The sequence below is a fragment of the Sorghum bicolor genome, chromosome 3, assembly GCF_000003195.3.
Source record: "Sorghum bicolor cultivar BTx623 chromosome 3, Sorghum_bicolor_NCBIv3, whole genome shotgun sequence".
Taxonomy (NCBI): domain Eukaryota; kingdom Viridiplantae; phylum Streptophyta; class Magnoliopsida; order Poales; family Poaceae; genus Sorghum; species Sorghum bicolor.
In genome coordinates, this window is record NC_012872.2 from 66,813,724 (window position 1) to 66,833,287 (window position 19,564).

General features: G+C 42.5%; 1 protein-coding gene across 1 annotated transcript; it reads right to left on the reverse strand.

The window, feature by feature from the left end:
- On the reverse strand, positions 16,211–18,377 carry LOC8057761. Its single transcript, XM_002458679.2, has 3 exons — positions 17,406–18,377; positions 17,098–17,271; positions 16,211–16,972 (listed from the first exon to the last, which is right to left on the reverse strand). Exons 1-3 carry the CDS (start codon positions 17,871–17,873, stop codon positions 16,535–16,537), a joined length of 1,080 nt encoding a protein of 359 aa, XP_002458724.1. The 5' UTR covers positions 17,874–18,377; the 3' UTR covers positions 16,211–16,534.

Here is a 19,564-nt window from a genome sequence, read left to right on the forward strand (position 1 = left end):
TGAACTAAACAAGACCTTAAAATAAAAAAAACTGAACTTTGAGATTATCCATTGATGATATATGAGGATTTTGAAGTTGAACTAAGTTCTCATGATTAATATTCACAGCAAAAGCATAATCAGAAGTTGAAACAGTTTCTCAAAATTTCATTACAAGGATATTATATCGAGGTACCTGAGTACTTATATAGTTATATCATTCTATGATTTGTCTAGTGTACAAGTAATTCTCAAAGTTAATTGGATTGTTATTTCATAAGATTTCTACTCAACGCTTAAGGATGTGATTGCAACACACGTGCCCACGAAGAGAAGAGTAGCGGCAAGGCAGAAATCATAAATTATCTAACCTGAAATTTATCACTTCCATAGACATTGTTTTAATTTTATATGAATTTTATAATTTAACAGCTGTTTTTGTCATTTTCAGAAAAAGAGAAAAGTTAATAGACATACTTGCATTGGGAACCTCGTCCTCTGTATAACTTTCGTGCCCCACTTTCTATTGTTCATCTCCATTGTAGATTCAAAGTTTACCTCCTCCCTTTCCGTCTATTCTCTTGATCACTCCATCTTCTTCTTCAAATACGTATAGGCAGCACAGTAGGAGGGGGAGTCCGACCGATTTGGCCCGACTCGACATTGCCGGTGGCCGGCATGACGACTCGTATCGGTAGTCAGCTAGCTGCGCTAGGCCTAAGCGCCCCCTGCGCAGCGTTAGCCGCTGTTTTTTTTTGCTTTAGGGTTGAGCTCGAGAGAAAGCTCTAGAAATGCTAGATGTTGTGCCCGCTTCAAACGGCGGAACAGTTATAGGACACGTGGCAAAATAATAAGCTTGGTTGTTTGGTGCAGATTTCGTATAAGTAAGAAATACATCTTCCTAAGAAATTTAACGGTACTATAGTATTTTTGTTTTATTTAATAATTAGTGTCTAATTATAGATTCATTAGGCTCAAAAATTCGTCATGCAAATTGCTCTCTATCTATGTTTTTAGTTTCGTAAATAGTCTATATTTAGTATTTCATGCATGCGTCCAAATATTCGATGATGGAAATTAAAGTTTAACAAACGCAACCAAACAGGATCTTAGTTCCTGAACTATTTTACAAAATGGTAATATCTGTCACATCAAATTTTACGACACATATATAGAATATTAAATATAAATAAAAAATAACTAATTATATAGTTTGACAGTAATTTACAAGACAAATTTTTTGAGCTTAGTTAGTCCATGGTTGGATAACAACTGTCAAATACAAATGAAAATGCTCAAGTAACATTTTGCAAAAAATTTCACCAACTAAACAAGGTCTAAGTGTGAAACTTTCATTACTCGTCTGCTGAAGAATCAGCGACCACAATTTGCATTAATATTTATTTGATGAAGGGGCATAGTTGCTAATTATCTCTTCCCCTTCAACACAATCAGCCATGCCACTGCATTACAAGCAACACACGTTCAGGTCCCTAAACAAGACAAACGGTACATCTCAGGTTTATCTGTTTGCTGATATGGTTGTTTAGGCGGCAGCAGCGTGCAAGACTGGACCCTAAAAATGACATAAGGTGTTATCTAGATTTTTAAACTTTCAAAATGTATACATCCACAAACGTGACTAGATCCATGACATAACATAGACCTAGTTTATATATATATATATATATATATATATATATATATATATATATATATATATATATATATATGACGTGTTTCTTTTACACGCGCGTGTAATTACTCTCATCTCTATATCTCTAGATTTAAGGTGTATATGACCGGACGAAATGTATATAGACAAAGTATATGATCATATTAGACCATATAGAGTGATATATATGTTAAGTATGCATACATACATAGAGTATATGGTTATACTTATTGTATATAATATAGTAGTGGCATTTTAGTAATATATTTAAAATATAATTTTTTTGAAAAATTTTCGCGTGGTAAGATCTAGAGTATCTTAATATAAGTATATAAACATACTCAAACCGATAAACAAGTATGAATACATACACAATGTAGTTTATTGAAGATGAGAGTAACTACACGTACGTGTACAAAGAAATAAATAAATATATATATATATAAATATATATATATATATATATATATATATATATATATATATATAATGACACGCTCTGGCAAATCGAGGAACTAATAAAGCATCACCGGTGCCAATGTGAGCCACCATGGCCGCCGTAAACGAATTTAGCGTGGATCCTTTGGACCTATTATGTACCATGTGCCTAGTTTAAATTTAAATATCTGGATGTACATTTTGAAAGTTGACCTAGATAACACCCGCTGCTTTTTAGAAGCCGCCGATGCATTTTACTCATGCTTATACGTGCGAACGGACTCCAAGATCACACATGAATTTGTTCCTTTGTGCTTGTGATAAACACTCGAACAACCCTATCGAAAGGATAAATTTAAATTTATATTAGAACTTATTTGGATGTTATCAGATTTGCTTCAAACTATATGTGTTTAGATAAAATTTAACTTAAGTTTCACTCAGTACACGTGGATTGATGCGAAATCCATGTGAACCCAAATAAATAGTACCGCAAGTTGTCTAATCAGTTATTAGGCTAAGCTCATTTCACAAGAGGTCTAACCAATTAGACTAAACTCAGTTCGTAATTGATGAAATGGTCGTGACTCGTGGACCTACGTTGAGGCCTTGAGGGGAGAAAACGGGCTGGCCAAGGCCCAACAAAGAGTCCAAAAGAGTTGGAGCTAGACAATTACAGTACTACGGAGTAGACGGGAAAGGACTTTGCAACTGGAAAAGTTATTCTTTCCCTAAAAACTGAAAAGCTATCTGTAAGATTGGCTACTTTAATAAATAGTTTAAAAGTGGTATATATATTTTTACGTTGCAACGGAGGGGAAGGCAAGTTTCTCCCACCTAATTCATTTATCGAAGTAGTACACGGTATCAAAATGGTTTTACCATTGTTTTGTGAAAAGAAGCGTATTGCATATCGACATATACACAGTATTTGCAACGTTACTGTCTTTCTAGTGTCTACTATGTCCATCAGCCCCGCAAAAATCTAGAATAAATTCGCCGCTAAAGCACGTGGTTAGAGTATTTCTCACTTTTCCTGCTCTAGCAGTCAATGGCCACTAATATCTTGCTTATCTCTCCTCAAATAAAGAGATAGGTGCATCTCCCCCAATATGTTGAGCCCCGCAATAACTGTCACTTTTCTGCTCTGGCAATTCGTGCGAGCGATGCTATAGCTCAGGACTGGCGTGTGCGCGTGGTGGGTCTGAAGACACGCCAGCGGCTGGCTGAAGCTAGAGTGTCCAGGGATGTTTGGCATTAGGGCAGAGAACGCTGGCATCGCGATGGAGGACCTCCGGGGTGTCCGGACCAAGTCTGCACCACGACGAGCCCACGTCGTCCTCTAGTGCCGTGGAGAGAGAAGAGATGCTACAAAGGTGCAGAGGGCACTATTGCGAGGGAGGAGGGAGAGAAGGCGCGTGCATGGTCGCCATGGCCGAGGGAGAGAAGCACAGGTGCAGCCACCTATAGGGCCTCATCCCGCCATGACCATAGAGCCGATTACGACCTCTCATTGTGTTTCGTGCGAAAAAAAATCAAGGGAGAAAAAATAAAATAAAATAAAATAAAAATGGTAACTGACAGTGAGTCTCATATACTGGGAGAGATTATTGTTGATCTACTATAGCATCTCTCCTACTAATCCTATCAAATGATATTAGGCTACCCTAATATTAGTTTATTAGGAGAGTTTTATTGGGAAGCTGCTGGAGATGCTCCAAGTGAGCTCGTTGAAAGTATCATTCCAAAGTGTTCTCCAAGAGTATTTTTAGGAAGTTTATTAGTATAGTTTACTTGTCAGATTAATAAATCTAACAGTAATATTAAATTTTATTTTTCTACAACAGTCTGCTAAATAGCTTCCTAAATGGTTTTGCGCTAAGAACTCCAGACTATTTCTAAGAGCATCTCCAACAGTTATGCAATTGAAATTTGCCATTTGTTGGAGTTTGCCAAGTCCCTAAACATTTTGCCAAAGAAAAAATAAGTCCATCTCCAAGTGTTTGGCATTTTTGACTTGGCATTTCCCAAAATAGTGGACCCAACTATTTTTGTCCGGGAATCTTTCATCTTCGCGGGAAATTCTCTCGTGCGTCGCGGGGTGCTTTCTTTTCCGCGCGCAATTCCTTCGCTCGTCGCCGCCAATTCTCTCGCACGTCGTGCGGCCGTGTTCATCCCGCAAGTCCACGTCGCCGCTTGGTCCAGGTCGTCGAGTTCCGATCTCGTCGCTGCGATCGATCTTGTAACACCCCAGGTGTTTTTCACTTGCTAAGTACTAGGTTTGAGCTGAAACATGACAAGTTCAATGGTAATAAAGAGGTCAAAGTCAATCTATGAAAGTAAACCCCAACTTGGGCTTGGTGGATGCAACCTTGCTTGCATATATGCCTTTTTAAAAGGTATTCTTTGATGATGCTAATGGAACCTTTTTCATGTGTCTTATATCCATCCCCATTCTATGTTGGTCTCTGGAAAAGTTTGGTGAAATTTGGAATCAAGAAGTCACATGAAATGATAAGTTATATCCTTGTTGGAATGACTCTATTAAGGAAATAGAATCATAGGTCATGAACCAAACCTTCCAAACTTGCTCATATGACTCTAGATGAATTATACAACAAAAGTTATGAAGGGTTCATGTTGAGCTTATGTCGAGAAAATGCTTCAATTGGCCTAAAACCCTATTTGGAGCTTTATCGGGTTACTGCTTTGACCAAAGTGAAAGATTGACTTCTGTTGCAGTGATGAGGTTTGACCCCAAATGAAAGTTGTAGTTTTGCTTCTGTAGAACAAACTTTGTTTAAGGATCAAGAGCTAGTTTGGTCCCTATCCTAATCAAATTGAGCTCTCAAGAATCAATTCAGTGCTGATTTGCTACCTCCAGATTTTTGGCTAAGTCCCTGAAAGTGACAGCAGTGAGTTAGCTCATTCATGACATTTTATTATCCAAATTCATATAGTAACTCAGTTGGATTTCTTAATATGAGTTGGAGTACTCTTCTTGATGAAAGAAATGGATCAAGTATCATCAAATTTGGAGTTCATTTGGATATCTAAAAATGGCTCCCAAAACAGCAAATGATTATTTTATCGCTAAATGGACATCGACCCGTTGGCATGCCGCGTTCTCGTGTTTTTGTAAAGCAACTCAAGTTGGTCCAAGAATAAAAGTTGTGGATAATTGTTTGGAGAAGAGCATGCAAAAAGTTGCATCATGTTTGACATGGTTTGGACCATTAATTCTTGGTTTTGCTAATCACCATCAATACGTTGACACTCATGAATTTGCATTAAGTTATCTCCTAATATGTTGGTCTAATGATTGAGCACCCTTAATCAAAGTTGGAGAGCAGGCCAAGGTGAGCAAACTTCATTTTTGGCCCATCTCTAAATTCAGCCTGGAGAAGGCCCAAAATCGCCTCCCACGCCGGCCACTTCACTGTCCGCCACGTGCTCGACGAAATGTCGACGCGTCCTCCATGCAAGCTGGGCGCCCCCACCTCCATTGCCACGCGCTGCCCAGCTCCTAGCGCATCCAGAAGTGGGCGCTGCACTCCCTACTCCTCCCTGCTCTCACTCTCTGCCCTCGCTCGCTCCTCCTTCGCTCGGTGCTCGCCCTGCTGCTCGCGCCGTCGCCATGGCCGCCGTGGAAGCTCCTGCCGCCGCGTTCTCGCTGCTCCGGACCTCCTCACTCCCTGAAAGCGCCGTCAGTAGCTTCGCCTCCATCTCCTACATCTCGTGCTCGCGCTCGCCGTCCGAATCCGTCGCCGTGGTCGCCGGCGTGCCACCGCCGCCGCCGCCGTCGGTGTGCGTGCGTGGCCGGACCGCCACGGGCCACCTTTGGCCGAGCCGTGGACACCTACGGGTGCGGCTCATTGCCGTGATGCTTCCCCACCCCTCCATCGCCGCCGACGAGGCTCCGACGGGCCGGAACAGGAAGCTCCGGCGAGTCTCCCCTGTTCTGTTCGCGACCAGGGACCTCGGGCTCAAATTCGTCAAAAGTGAGGGGTGGAATGTGAAGTCAAGACTCATATGAATAGTGCTCTGGACGGCGGGTTGATTCGGATAAAGTTCAGGGTTCCAGATGTAAAATCGTTTTTCCTTTATCTTTTGTTTTTGCAGATTTCTTGTATGAACTTTGTTAATGCATAGTAATTCACAGAAACGTCGTAAAATAGCAAATATGGACTTTTTAGAATCCTTGTGAAATTCTCTATGCAGTATATCTATAATATGGCATGGTTTAGTTTGAAGTTTTAGTCGTAAAAATAGATTTATGCAATTAGGTTTTAATTGCTTTTTATATTTGTCTTTTTCATAACTGCTGTAGTATTGGTCCAATAATTGTCAAAATATTGTGACATGCTATGCACATGATGTTTGATGTCTGGTAATTGTTTCATGAATTTAGAATTGATAGATTAAGAGCTATAAAAATAACAAATGCCCTATGTTGCTTTGCTCCTATTCGGTGTGGATCTGCATGTTTGTATTGTTTGGCTCAGTTAAGTTGTGAATCTTGCCTGGATTAAAATATGTAAGTTTTAGTAATTTTCATAAGCTTTCCAAAAATATAAATATCACAATTTTTGGTTAAGCACATGTTTAGTTATAGTGGTTTAAAGTACTTTCCAGTTTCTGTCTAAACCCAGACAGGATTGCATTGTTTGTAATGTAAGACCTTGTTAGTGGTAGATTTAGCTCTAGATGTTTATAACAAAGTTTTTCACAATTTCGTAAGATTTCTAGAAAGTACACAACCATAAATTATGGACATGTGAACCTCAAGTTATAGCTGTTTAATGTAGCATGACAGATTCTGTCTATGTTTTGGACAGAGATGCCTTCATGGGATTAATTGACCTTGTTAACTGTAGAATCATATTTAGATGATAATAAGAAAGTTGTAGGTAACTTTATAAGCTTTCCACAAATATAAGAATTATGTATGCTGGAGGTCTACAACTCCAGTTATGCTGCTTTGAATTGCCTATCAGTTTTCTGTGTGTAATTGTACCCCTACTGTTTGGGCAGCATGAGCAGTTTTGATTGTGCAACTAATTTCATGATATAAATGATGTTTCTTGTGCAACTTGTCTATATAAAATATGTAGATAATTTATTAACATATCTTGTGGTAAAGTTGCATATCATTTGGCTAAGTGGTTTATGAGTTACAGTAGTATGAAGTTCATCCCTTGAAATGCTTGTACTCTGGAAATTCCTGGACCAGATTATATGGTCATGCATGTTTGACTTGGTTAACTTGTTAATCATGCTAATATGATTAAAGATGAATTGTAGATGATTTTATAATCTTTCCATAATGTCCTATTTCATAGTTTTTTGAGCTGTGTAGCTCTATTTATGAATTGTTTACTGAGTTGCTGCATGTATGTCCAAAACTGCTGAAAATGCATGAATGCTTGATTGCTTTACTTGTTGTGTGCAAACTGTGATTCATGTCTTTAATGGTGATTAAGTAATACACTTGTAACCTTGTAAAACTTGTGTCATTATTGATATGTTTGCTCTATATAATTGGTCGTGTGATGTTAGCTAAATAACTTTAGATGCCTATGTCTTGCATACTTTTCTGTGATGCATGTTGTGTTATTATTCTTTATATTCATGCACTTGCATCTTGCATCTCATCTAGGTGCGCTAGATGAATCACGTGAAGGTCTTGGTGTGGGAACAAACCCGAAGACGGTGTTGGGTGGACCCATCCCGAAGGTGGAAGGACTAAGCAAGTGTTGCGACCTAAGATGTCACCAAGATGGAACAACTAATTGAACTGACTCCGTGTTAATCCCAGGCAAGCCCCGGAGCATTATAAGTCTCCCACTACTTTTGAATGCAATTGAGAATATATGTTATATATGTATTGTTGCATTAAGTATAGGAGTTGGGTGAAACCCTTGCTGCATATAACACTCCTTGTCCAACAAATATACCTATAACCCTATGTAGATTCAGGATCGAATCTAAATGCTTAGCTATGCTTAGACCGGTAGAAGCCAGGTGATGTCCCGTCACCTGAGCGAGATAGGTGGACACTTGAAAAGGTTGGCTATATATGCTATCATGGAAATAACCAAGTGATGAGGAGGAATAATTGGAGACCGGGCGGGATGATGGTAGAGAAGTAACCAGACATGGAGGTCTTGGGTGCCTATCTATACCCGCCTGTGTCGATTAAGGACCGATTGTTGACGGCCCTCTTGTCATGTTGAACGCATGCCCCACACTTAGCTGGAAGGATAAGTCGTTCCGACTGCGAAGCCTGAGCACTATCCGGGCCGAGAATCGGCCCGATGTACGCGCTGTATTGGTGATGGTTGAGGAGAACGACGAGGGCGCGGCGCGCAACCTTGGTATACCTTGGATACCTCGGTCGCCGGAACGGTCCTCGGGTACGGGCGGTGCCTGTTGAACCCGCGAATTGGTCCTGGATAGTGCAATACGGTGATCTGTAGCTCACTTGATCAGTGAGTGTGGTTTGTGTGGGGAATAAACTCGCCAGCTGGTTAGAAATCGATTCGAATCGCCATCGCTCCTGGATAGTGAGCACTTGACTTGAGCTTCGTCATCGTAGTAATGTTTATGGAACACTTGGATGGTTATGGTATGATGATGTTGGTAATGCCACATCAAATATGGGTACTATGATTGTATCTTAATCAAGTGATTGCTTTAGTACAGGTGCTAATCTAGATGACAGGTTAATGATTATTAACTTGAGCTAAATACCTGAAAGGTTACTTAGTTGCAACTTAAGCTTTTTATGCAAAAAGTGTTGTCAAGCTAGCTCCACTAATAAAGCCTTGCATACTCCTTGGTGTCATATTATTTCTGGTTTATGACGGGTAAGTCTAGCTGAGTACCTTCTCGTACTCAGGGTTTATTCCCACTTGTTGCAGGTTGTGATGTATCATGGCTACTGCAAGAGTTGGATGACTCCTACCATAATAGAGGAGTAAGATCATGGGCATGATCCTTCTTAGTTACCTCATCTATGTTGCTTTTGTTGGAGTTGACCTGGATACTGGCATGTATTTGAAATGAGGGCAATATTAGTTTCAAATTACTTTGCTTCCGCTACTTTTCAACTCAAGTTGTAATAACTATATTGAACTCTGGACTTGTCAAACTACTTGTAAAATGGATGTAACATATGACTTGTTATGTTGAATCACTACGATCTTGGCTTGTATGATGGTTGGTTTGAAATTCCTCGTGATTTCACGGACTACCGGGTTTATGAGAGTTCGATTATGTTAAAGCAACTGCTTTGGCGGGAGTTTTTCATAGTTGATCTCTTGTAAATTGGGCGGTTCTGTTACAGATCTCCTAGCCTCGCGTCGCTGCAACAAAACGAGGCGGTGATGGATCTCCTACCTGACGTAGTGTCGCGTGAAGGAAGGAGAGAAGGCGGTGATGGATCTCCTAGCCTCGCGTCGCTGCAAGAAAAGGAGGCGGCGATGGATCTCCTTCGTCCCCGCGCGAAGAAAGGAGGCGGCGCACGGGGGAAAGAAAAGAGTCACGCGCGGAGAGGAGTCGTATCGCGGGAAATTACCGCGACGTGGGGAGTACGGGCACGACAAAGAGTCCAAGATTCTCGGGATATCAAAATTGCCAAGCCATTGTGCCTATGCAAAAATGCCAATTTTGGTCCATCAAATGCCAAGTTTGCCAAAATACATAAGTCAAATGCAAAACTGTTGAAGAGCAACTTTTAAGGTTTTTAGCAAATTTTAAGAATACAAAGTACAATTGCATAACTGTTGGAGATGCTCTAACCAACCAATTTTTCTAGTAGTTTATTTATCTCTTGTTGCTTTCTTATCTGGACTCTTTATTTTCTCAATTTACTCACGCGTCCAATTTACCTTGATCTTTCAAGAAAAACGATGGACGGCGAGTGTGTGTGGAGGGGAGTTCACTTTTTCTCCTTTTTTATAAAAAATAAAAATAAAGAGTTATTTTACCAAACTACTGGATTGAAAGCATGGATACTCTACCTGGTACCTACGGTTCTTGACTCGTGTTTCTTTTTAAATCACAGTATAATACAAACACTCATGCATATTTATTCTATGAATCACGTAGACATATCCAACTTCTATGAGTATCTCTAAAAAACTGAGACTGAACCGATATATGATGAAATTGACGATCGCAGACATCTTGCCGTTGACAAGCATGTTATCTACCATAGAAAACAACGCGATTAAATCATGGAATAGATCCAAAAGATACAATCACTATTCTTTGACAACAGTACCAAAGATTTTTTTTAGTTGTGTTGAATGCATATGGTGATTGTGATAAATTGCTCGCAGAAAAAGACTGTGATAAATATTTTCACATGAGAACATATATATTAGGCAACGAATTCTATGACCATTCCGCAAAGTTTATTTGATAATCACAACAGAAACTATTATATTTTAAAACTCTAATTGCTGCCATGCATGCATTGTTTGAAAATATCTAAGAGCATGTTCGTTTGGCTAAAAAACCATTTGTTATAAGAGAAAAATATTGTTAAATGACTGGTAGATTCGTCAGATAAACTCAAACGAACATGCTCTAAGCGGATAGGCTAGATAAACTCAAACGAACATGCTCTAAGCTGATAGGCTACCATTAGTTACTCCCATCTTCCGTACTCAAGTGGCATATAAATTTAGAAATATAGACATGTGAGTAACTACTCCAAACCTAGGTGTAGAATATTATTCTATACCGCAAATTAAAACTGAGCAGAAAAAAATACTGAGCAGCATTTATGACTACACCCAGGACTCTGAAATACTGAAAAATATTGAAACACAAGTACTGAACGCTACTAAATTCTGTTCAGTACAATAGTTTAGTGTAGAATAATATTCTACACCTAGAGTTGAGAATAGCACTTATATTTATACACGCTAAGGCCCTTGGTTGAGGGAGTTAAACTTTAACTCCTATCGCATCAAATATTTGAACACATACATAAGGTATTAAATTAAATGTAGACTGTTTACGAAACTAAAAACACAGCTAAAAAATAATTTGCGAGACGAATGTTTTGAGCCAATTAGTCTATGATTGAACACTAATTGTCAAATAAAATGAAAATGCTACAATACTATTAAACTTTAATACCTCCAACCAAATACCCCCTAAGCAAGTGGCAAGATATCACTGGCTAAGTGGCCAGCTACATTTGTACAGGGACATTTCATTAACATTATAAAGTGGATATCACGCGAGTTGGTCGCGCAGCATCAGTAAATATATTGTTCCGACATTGCTCTGATTCCACTTTTTTAGGCCCTGTTTAGATTGGAGATGAAAAATTGGAGATGAAAAATTTTTGGATGTCACATCGGATATGTCGAAAGGATGTCGGGAGGGGTTTTTAGAAACTAATAAAAAAACAAATTACATAGCTCGTCAGGAAACTGCAAGACAAATCTATTAAGTATAATTAATCTGTCATTAGCACATATGGGTTACTGTAGCACTTAAGGCTAATTATGGAGTAACTAGGCTTAAAAGATTCGTCTCGCGATTTCAAACCAAACTGTGTAATTAGTTTATTTTTTATGTATATTTAATGTTCCATGCATGTGTCCAAAGATTCAATGGGATGGATGAAAAAATTTTGGGTGGAAAACTAAACAGGGCCGTAACAATGACCTTCCTGCTTTCTTTGGAATTGCTGTAAAAGTTTTTGACCTTATTCTTGCATTCAGGGTCCTTAATTTCGAATCTGTCATTAGATTAATGTTACTTTCCCATTCAGGATCCCTTTGAGTGCTCAAAGATCACATCTTTTTGGTTTTGCTCTACCCCCCGTGTAAGAGGTTGCTAATTGGGTAAAGGGTTGCGGTGGGCTACTGCATGCCCTACATTTCTTACTAGGGTCAACAATAGCATCCAAGTGTGCACTTTCTGATGTTCATGCCATGTGTTCCGTTTATGATTGATTTATCCACGAAAGCAAGGCCATCATTCGATTCTTGGGCCTTCACTTCTTGTATAAGTAATTCAAATAATATATACATATAATGCAACACCTCACATGATTCCCTTTTGCTTCCTCCTCCACTGGAGAAAGTGGTAGGATTGGTGCTCCTAATTCTAAATGTTTTTGTTAATTCTAAATTGTTTTTTTGCGCGCTGTTGATCATTATAAAATTAATATGCGCTGCACTAACACAACTGCATGTCACATTCTGTCCCCAGTTCTCATCATCATAGAGCTATATAAGGCTACTAGTCTACCTGAAAAATTAGCGCGTTATTAGCCAACATCAACTGTCGCGCGGCGTTGCCTGAAAAAGGCTCAGGGATAGCAGCTGCAGAAGGCGGCATTTTACCTATATATTCTGCAGTAGATTAGTAGCATTTCCAGCGTGAGCATTTAGAAAAAGCTGATGAACTGGAGCATCAAAACAAGAATTCAAGAACGAAGCAGTACTGATTGCACGCAACCGAAATCATAGCTGGTTAACAAAGATTATCTGCGCAAAGCACCCCTGTTACCGGCCGACAAAGAATCGGCAGCCACACTCCCCGCCTCTAGGGAGATGAGGGAAAGGAAGAGAGCTGAGATAGCCTTGGCTAAAGCTAGAAATTCCAAAGAGGCAGAGGCAGCAGCGAGAAAGAATTAATGAAAGATGCAGTCTGCTGCTGCCTCCTCTAAAATACTGACCAGAGTGGCCGAGTGGGGGGAATTAGTGCGCCCTTAATTTTAGGGTTCTCTTCGTCCTAGCCCAATTCTAACCCCTTTTGCCAATTCCTACCCTACGCGTCGTCGATGACTTGAAAAACATCTCCCCTTGGAAACTTACGTGCCAGCCGAAAGAAACTGGCCTGTACTGTAATGGCCTTCATGTGATGTGCTAGAGTTTCAGAATGTCTTATGCTAGAAAAAAGGTCAGTAGGTGAATTATAGCAGTAGGGAGACAGTCGACAGACCGCCTTGCAAGTGCAAAGACGCATCAGTCACTCTCATGATGTAATTATCCTAGCAACTGATCACATGAACCCCACTGTCACACATGCAAAAGCATGTCAATCATGGACATGTTAACTGCACCAAGAGTTTGAATTGAGTTCCTGCATGTTAATGCTGAATCTCGCCATCGTCACATGCCGTATATATGCCGATGCGGGTGAGTTTGGCTTATTTTACCTTACCTTTTTGACTGACAGTAAGGAACGAATGACCGTCGAAATTAACCTCCTCCTTTGACAGTCAAGAAAATGACAGCTTTGTCGTCATCGGAATACAACTGGGAGAGATTCAGAGATCGAGGCAGTTTAGCTAGCCTTCTGCTAAGTGCAAGAGCCATTAACATAATTGGCCTCTTTAGTCTGTCCGCTTCATCTTGTATTGCATTAGCACCTCTACCGTACCCCTTGAAAGCATGCATGGAGAGGCTTCTCCGTCGCTCTTCTGAACCCTAATCATTGTGAGACGCAAGAACACACACTTGCTTGCAGAGTTGTAGTTCTTATTCCCGTTTGACTCATCTTTACGGTATCCTGTCCTTGATCGGTGTACTGGATGGATGATGGTGCCCGTTGCAATCGCCCAAAAGTTTTTTTTTTTGCCCCCATTTCTTCTATCTCTTGGATAGTTGGATGGATGATTCCCAAGATCACGCTTGAGAAAAATATACTCCAGATATCGGCAAGGATTGGAACTGAATTCTTTCGCTCTCCCGTTGGGTGCCTCAGTGCATGCCCTTGTCTTCCTCTTCCTCTTCCCTGCCTGAATGTCCCTTTACATGCATTTCTTTGTCCTGCTACATCTGGAGGCGCAATTGATAGCTGCTTTAAGTTATTCCCTGACGATAAAATTTTTGCGTGATGCTTCGAGTGGTCAAAAGCTGGTGGTACTGCTACTACTAGTAGGGATTAATTGCATTTTTCAGCTCTCGTGAGGAATCGAATTTTTCCTTTCGGAGCAATCGGTTTGTGATAACTTTCACCCTTTCAGCTTATCTTGACTGAAAAATCTGAGACGAATTTCTTTTTCCTTTCTTTCATTTTATTTTCTATTTATGTATGCTTCCTTATGCCATATATAGGGACATATAGGAAAGAATAAAAATGCTAGAATCAGGGGGAGTCATGCTCAAGCAAGCAAGGCGTATTTCCGTACTATGCCGACTATCTGTATTTCAACCGGTAAGGATGCTAGTACTGCCGACAAGGTTAAGAAACTAAGAGATTGTTTACAGAAAAAAAAATACATCATTGAATTTATAAAGATCTAACGCGTTAGATTTAAACTAAGAGTTCATGTATAATATATATGCTTATTAAATTTTGCTGTCATAAATTTGGATAGATTTTTCTAGAAATTCGATCAAAGTATAAAAGTTTCACTTAAAATAAATCTAGGAATTTATTTAGTAGGGATAGACGGAGTAAGTAGGGAAAAAGAAAAAAAAAAGATAGAGAGAAGTGACGGTAACTTTAAACTAAGAAATTAATTGACAATAGCTACATTGAAATTTGCGCCAATAGATACAATGTGGGCATATGAAGTGTGGACCAATTATATAAAAGCTCATTTTCAAATTACAAAACTTCAAACATTATAACGACGAAATAAAGCTAACTACCCGTGCTATGCCGCCTTGCGAGTAAAGTTGCTCCGAAGGACATTTCGCGCGTTGTCTAGTCATATATTTTTTCTAGCACTTTCTCTAGTCATATTTCTCATCGTTAAATACGCAAATTATCGACCCAACCCAGACAAATGCAGATGCTGACACGACCCATACCGAACAGCTACTGAATTTACCAATCCCGCGGCGACTGGAGTCGATCGAGTTAGCTGCCAGTCACGTGTGGTGCGCCGTGTGCGCGGGCAAGCCAATGGGATCGAACATCCCCGAGAGGCCGAGACGGACGAGACGGCCATTGAAGTGACTGAAGAAGCTGAAACACCTCCAAAAGCCGGGCGGGAAGGTTGGTTGCGCGTCACGGACGCCTCGCCCGCGTTCACGACGCCGCGACAGTGATCTCCACCCCCGGCCGGCCCGGCCCCCTTTGACTGTGCCATTGCATTGCAATTGCAATGCCACCTGCCATCCATCTCCCGCAGCACCGGGAGAAGTCGTAGCCCCCACGGGTGTGGTGTGGTTAGGGAGGGAGGTAGGCCAGCCAAGTGAGCAAACTGCCGTGAGAGCGAGATTAATAATACAGCTCATTTGCTGGTTGTAAGGTTTGTTACAGCCTTCTCCCAGTCCACCCATACAATAGTTAGCTATTTACTATTAATATATGGCCTACTTGTCTCTCTCACAAAGTTTCTTGGTCCTGTGCCTAAGCTGGCTGTAAGCTTATAGCCCGCTTCTTCTCTCTCTTCTCTTCTCTCCTCCACCTTAGCATTTAGCCAGCTTACAGCCCATTATAATACTTGCTCTGACATGACTTGTCATATCCTGTCATCACTGACGGATCATATGACACGGCTCCATTTTCAAGTCTTAAACAAGTGCTGTTCACAACAACAACAAAAAGAGGTCTTAGGCCCTGTTTAGTTACCCACCCAAAATTTTTTCATCCATCCCATCGAATCTTTGGACACATGCATGGAACATTAAATGTAGATAAAAAAATAAACTAATTACACAGTTTAGTTGAGAATCGCGAGGCGAATCTTTTAAGCCTAGTTACTCCATGATTAGCCTTAAGTGCTACAGTAACCCACATATGCTAATGATAGATTAATTATGCTTAATAAATTTGTCTTGCAGTTTTCTGACGAGCTATGTAATTTGTTTTTTTATTAGTTTCTAAAAACCCCTCCCGACATCCTTCCGACATATCCGATGTGACATCAAAAAATTTTCGTTCTCAATCTAAACAGGCCCTTAAACAAGTGCGGTGCCAGCAGACAGGCACAACGAAAACTACTACGATCGACCTGCAAAATTGGGCGCGATCGAGAAAGGCGAGCAAGAACATTGTCACGGGAGCTTATATTAGCTCTAAGCAGCACGGTACCAAGGTTAATCCTCAGGCAGTCAGGCTAATTCAAGCAGCTTTTTGGAAGTGACACGGATCTCACGGAGCACAAGCTGTTGTCAGTGTCACATGATATTAGAGACGACGGGACGATGTTTTCGAACTTTTTTTTGTTGTTGTTGTTGCTGCTTCATGATGTCTCTGGCTAAAAGTTTACAAGGCAATCAATCATACACAAGGGGAAGGTCAACGACGCCGACCAGACCTCTTCACCACACCGCACTGCGCCGCGCACCCGCGCCCCGATCGAGCGGAGCGGAGCTCTTGAGTGCTCGCGCGTGCACCGGACCCCACCGGCCACCAACGCCACGTCGCGTTCGCTCCATCCCCCCTGGCGGGCCGGGGCTGCTCGATCGGCGCTAGTGACTGGTGACTGGCCTGCCTCCGCGATCACTCGCCCTACGAGGCCAGGTTCACCGACAGCATGTCGCCGAGGGTCGCCCAGAGCTCCTCTTCGTCGTCGAAGCCGACGACCTGCCGCTGCTGCCGCTGCACCTCGTCGTCGGCCGCGGCGGCGCCCGGCGCCCGCCACCACCACTCGCCATTGTCGCCGCCGGCGCCGTTGCTGTTATTGCCGCCGGCACCGCTGAATGCTGAGACGGCGCCGTTGCTGTTGCCGCCGGCGCCGTTCGGCCTATTGCTGTAGTGGCCGCCGTCGTAGCAGCTGCCCGCGCTGTAGGTGTTGCCGTTGCTGCTGAGCTCGTTGTGGCTGCATCCGTACTCGTAGCTGTTGTCGGACGCCTCGCGCTCGTCGGCCTCTCCGTCGGTCTCGCCGTTCCTCGCGAACCGGCCCTTCACCCGCGGGCGGCTGTCCGCCAGCGTCTTCCTGCAGGCGTACTGCGGGGACCAGCAACGAGTGATCAGACGTTAGCTGACACGAATGGATGGATGTTTGAAGAGAGAGTTCGGCGGCGACAGAAGAAATTGAATCATTTGCAGGGGAAGGAGATGCGATCAATTACAGTGATCTTCTTGTTGAAGTTTCTCTGGTGCCGTTTGACTCTGTAGCGCTCGATCCGCTCTTTCCTTTCCTCGGCGCTGTACCGGCCGACCTTCTGTGAGAACGGCCCACCTCCCTCTTGGCCGCAGCCGTCGCCCGACGGCACCGGGCGTGGCGGCGACGACCCGTTCATCCCCTGTTCATTTTGGCAGCACATCAGCAGAGTTTCAGTTTTTTTTTTGTTTCATTTATTACCTTGGATTGGATGCAGGTCCGATGAATTATGTGCCAGCCAGGTTCGTCGAGATGCACGATGCATGGACGCGGTACCTGGAGATCGCCGGTGCTGAAGACGCGGCGGACGGGGCACGAAGAGGTGAACTCAAAGAATTCGCCGGAGGAGGAGGACGGGGAGGACGAGAGCGGCGGCAGCGTCGTGAGCTGGTGCGTGGACGGCGAAGACGGCGAGTAGAAGCCGCTGCCGCTGCCACCGCCGACGCCGCCGAGGGACACGTCGGCCAGCTGGAGGTGCATCGGGAGCGAGTGCGAGCTGATGCTCCTCTGGATGCTGTTGTAGTTGTAGTACGACGACGGGAACGAGGAGGAGTAGCCGGACGACGGCGGCGACGAGAAGGCGCCAACATTGCCGCCGCCGTCGAGGTACCCGCCTGCCCGGGGGATCTGCGCCGGGACCGTGACGGACAGCGCCGCGGCGGCGGCGGAGAAGCTCGCGGCGTGGTGGTGCATGAGCGCGTCGCTGTAGGAGGACGCGGAGGAGGAGGAGGACTGGCGGAACATGGCTTTTGGACGTGGAAAAGCCTTGGGGCTTTGCGCCGACTGTGGTTTTCGGGTTTGGAAAAGCCTTGGGGGGAGTTTGAGAGGGAGGGGTGCGCGTATAAGAAGTGGAGGGGGAGGCTTCAGGCTTGCCGTGTATTCTCTTCTGCTGTTGCTAGTGCTAGTGCAGGGCGCTGTGCGCTGAAAGGTGGCGGGGTCACCCCTAACACCCAAAAAAATCTTATCGCGGCAGTATAATTGTACTGCTCCTGGGAATGTGTCTGTGCAGTCAGATCAAAGCTTCAATAGTTGAACATTGTACCATTTAAATTTTGAAGGTAGGAACTAGGAAATGTGATTGATGGATAGGATAGATACGCGAAATAGATGTCTCCGGGCATAATTATGTGTGAAGCACCGTCGAGTGATCTGAGCCATCCGATCTCTTATAACATGTTACTGTACAACAGTAATGCAACCGAAAGAAGCAGGATAAACATTTACCTATTTTGTAGCAACTCACCGTCGAAGATGCAGAGCAGCCCATGTAGAATCCGACGGGTGAGTGAGGCGGTTGGACATCATAATACAGCATTATATATATATTTTTTTGTTCCAAAATATGTGGCGAGCGAGCAGTTTTACCCTTGGTCAAACTTTGAACTTTACTTTCACGCTGTGCTACAATTTGACCATTATTATAAGATTATATCTAGACTAGTCTGCATGACCGAAGAGCATCAAACCCACAAATTTACAGCTGAATTATGAGGAATTGGGCAATAGTTGCTCGACAAGTTGTTTTGTCCTTTTATATAGGAAATTAAGGCGCTATTGGAAGGCAGATGCTCTTCCTTCCTAAACAAAAGAGACATATTCTAACCCCTTTGATAGAAAAAAAAAGGTCATTCTGAAGTTAACAATTAGGAGAATGAAAATTAGGTGTCACAAGCTAGCGAATATGCTCCAACTAAGGTCTAAGTATACGTCGATTAACAAAACCCAAGGAGCTTGATGCCAGTGTCCCTTTCTATATAAAATAAAATGGGATCAATGAGGTACTGCGCCTCTGGTTAACTGATCTCCAAAGATATTTTTGTGTGCGTGAACCTTCTGAAAATGAAGTTCGCAGTGTTTTGGTTTCCACTGCAGTATAGACAGGATGGTCTTTCACCGTCAGATAAGAGAATGCGACCATAACGAGTCAACACTACTTTAACAGTTTTTGAGAGCACAGGACTGTTAGACATTGACTTGCACAGACAACGATGCACTCCTCCCAGTACTCCTACCTGTGTTGACTTCACTTGCATAGATCCATCCAGTTACTGTGAATACAGGAGCACAAACCTGAAATGCAGCTTGAAACCAAAGGTGTAGAATAGTTACTGTAGTTAGACAGAGATATGCTTCTTTGGACTACAGCCTTCTGTTGCGATTCGGCTAAGCTTAACTCAGAAGCAGCTCGAGCTTTGCAAACAGCCCTTATCTTCATTCGCTACAGTAAGGTCCCAATAGTCCTGCAGAACAAAGGTCCGTGTAGCCCCATAAGACGTAGTGCTGGTGTTAGACGAACATGAGATGCTTTACTGAAATATTCCAAGACAGTTTGATATGAAAGATATGCGTCATTGTCAAAGATCTTGTAGGGCTCAATGCTACACAGTTTGCATTGGACCAGAAAAAAACAGGGAGATACCTCACCACTTGGCCTT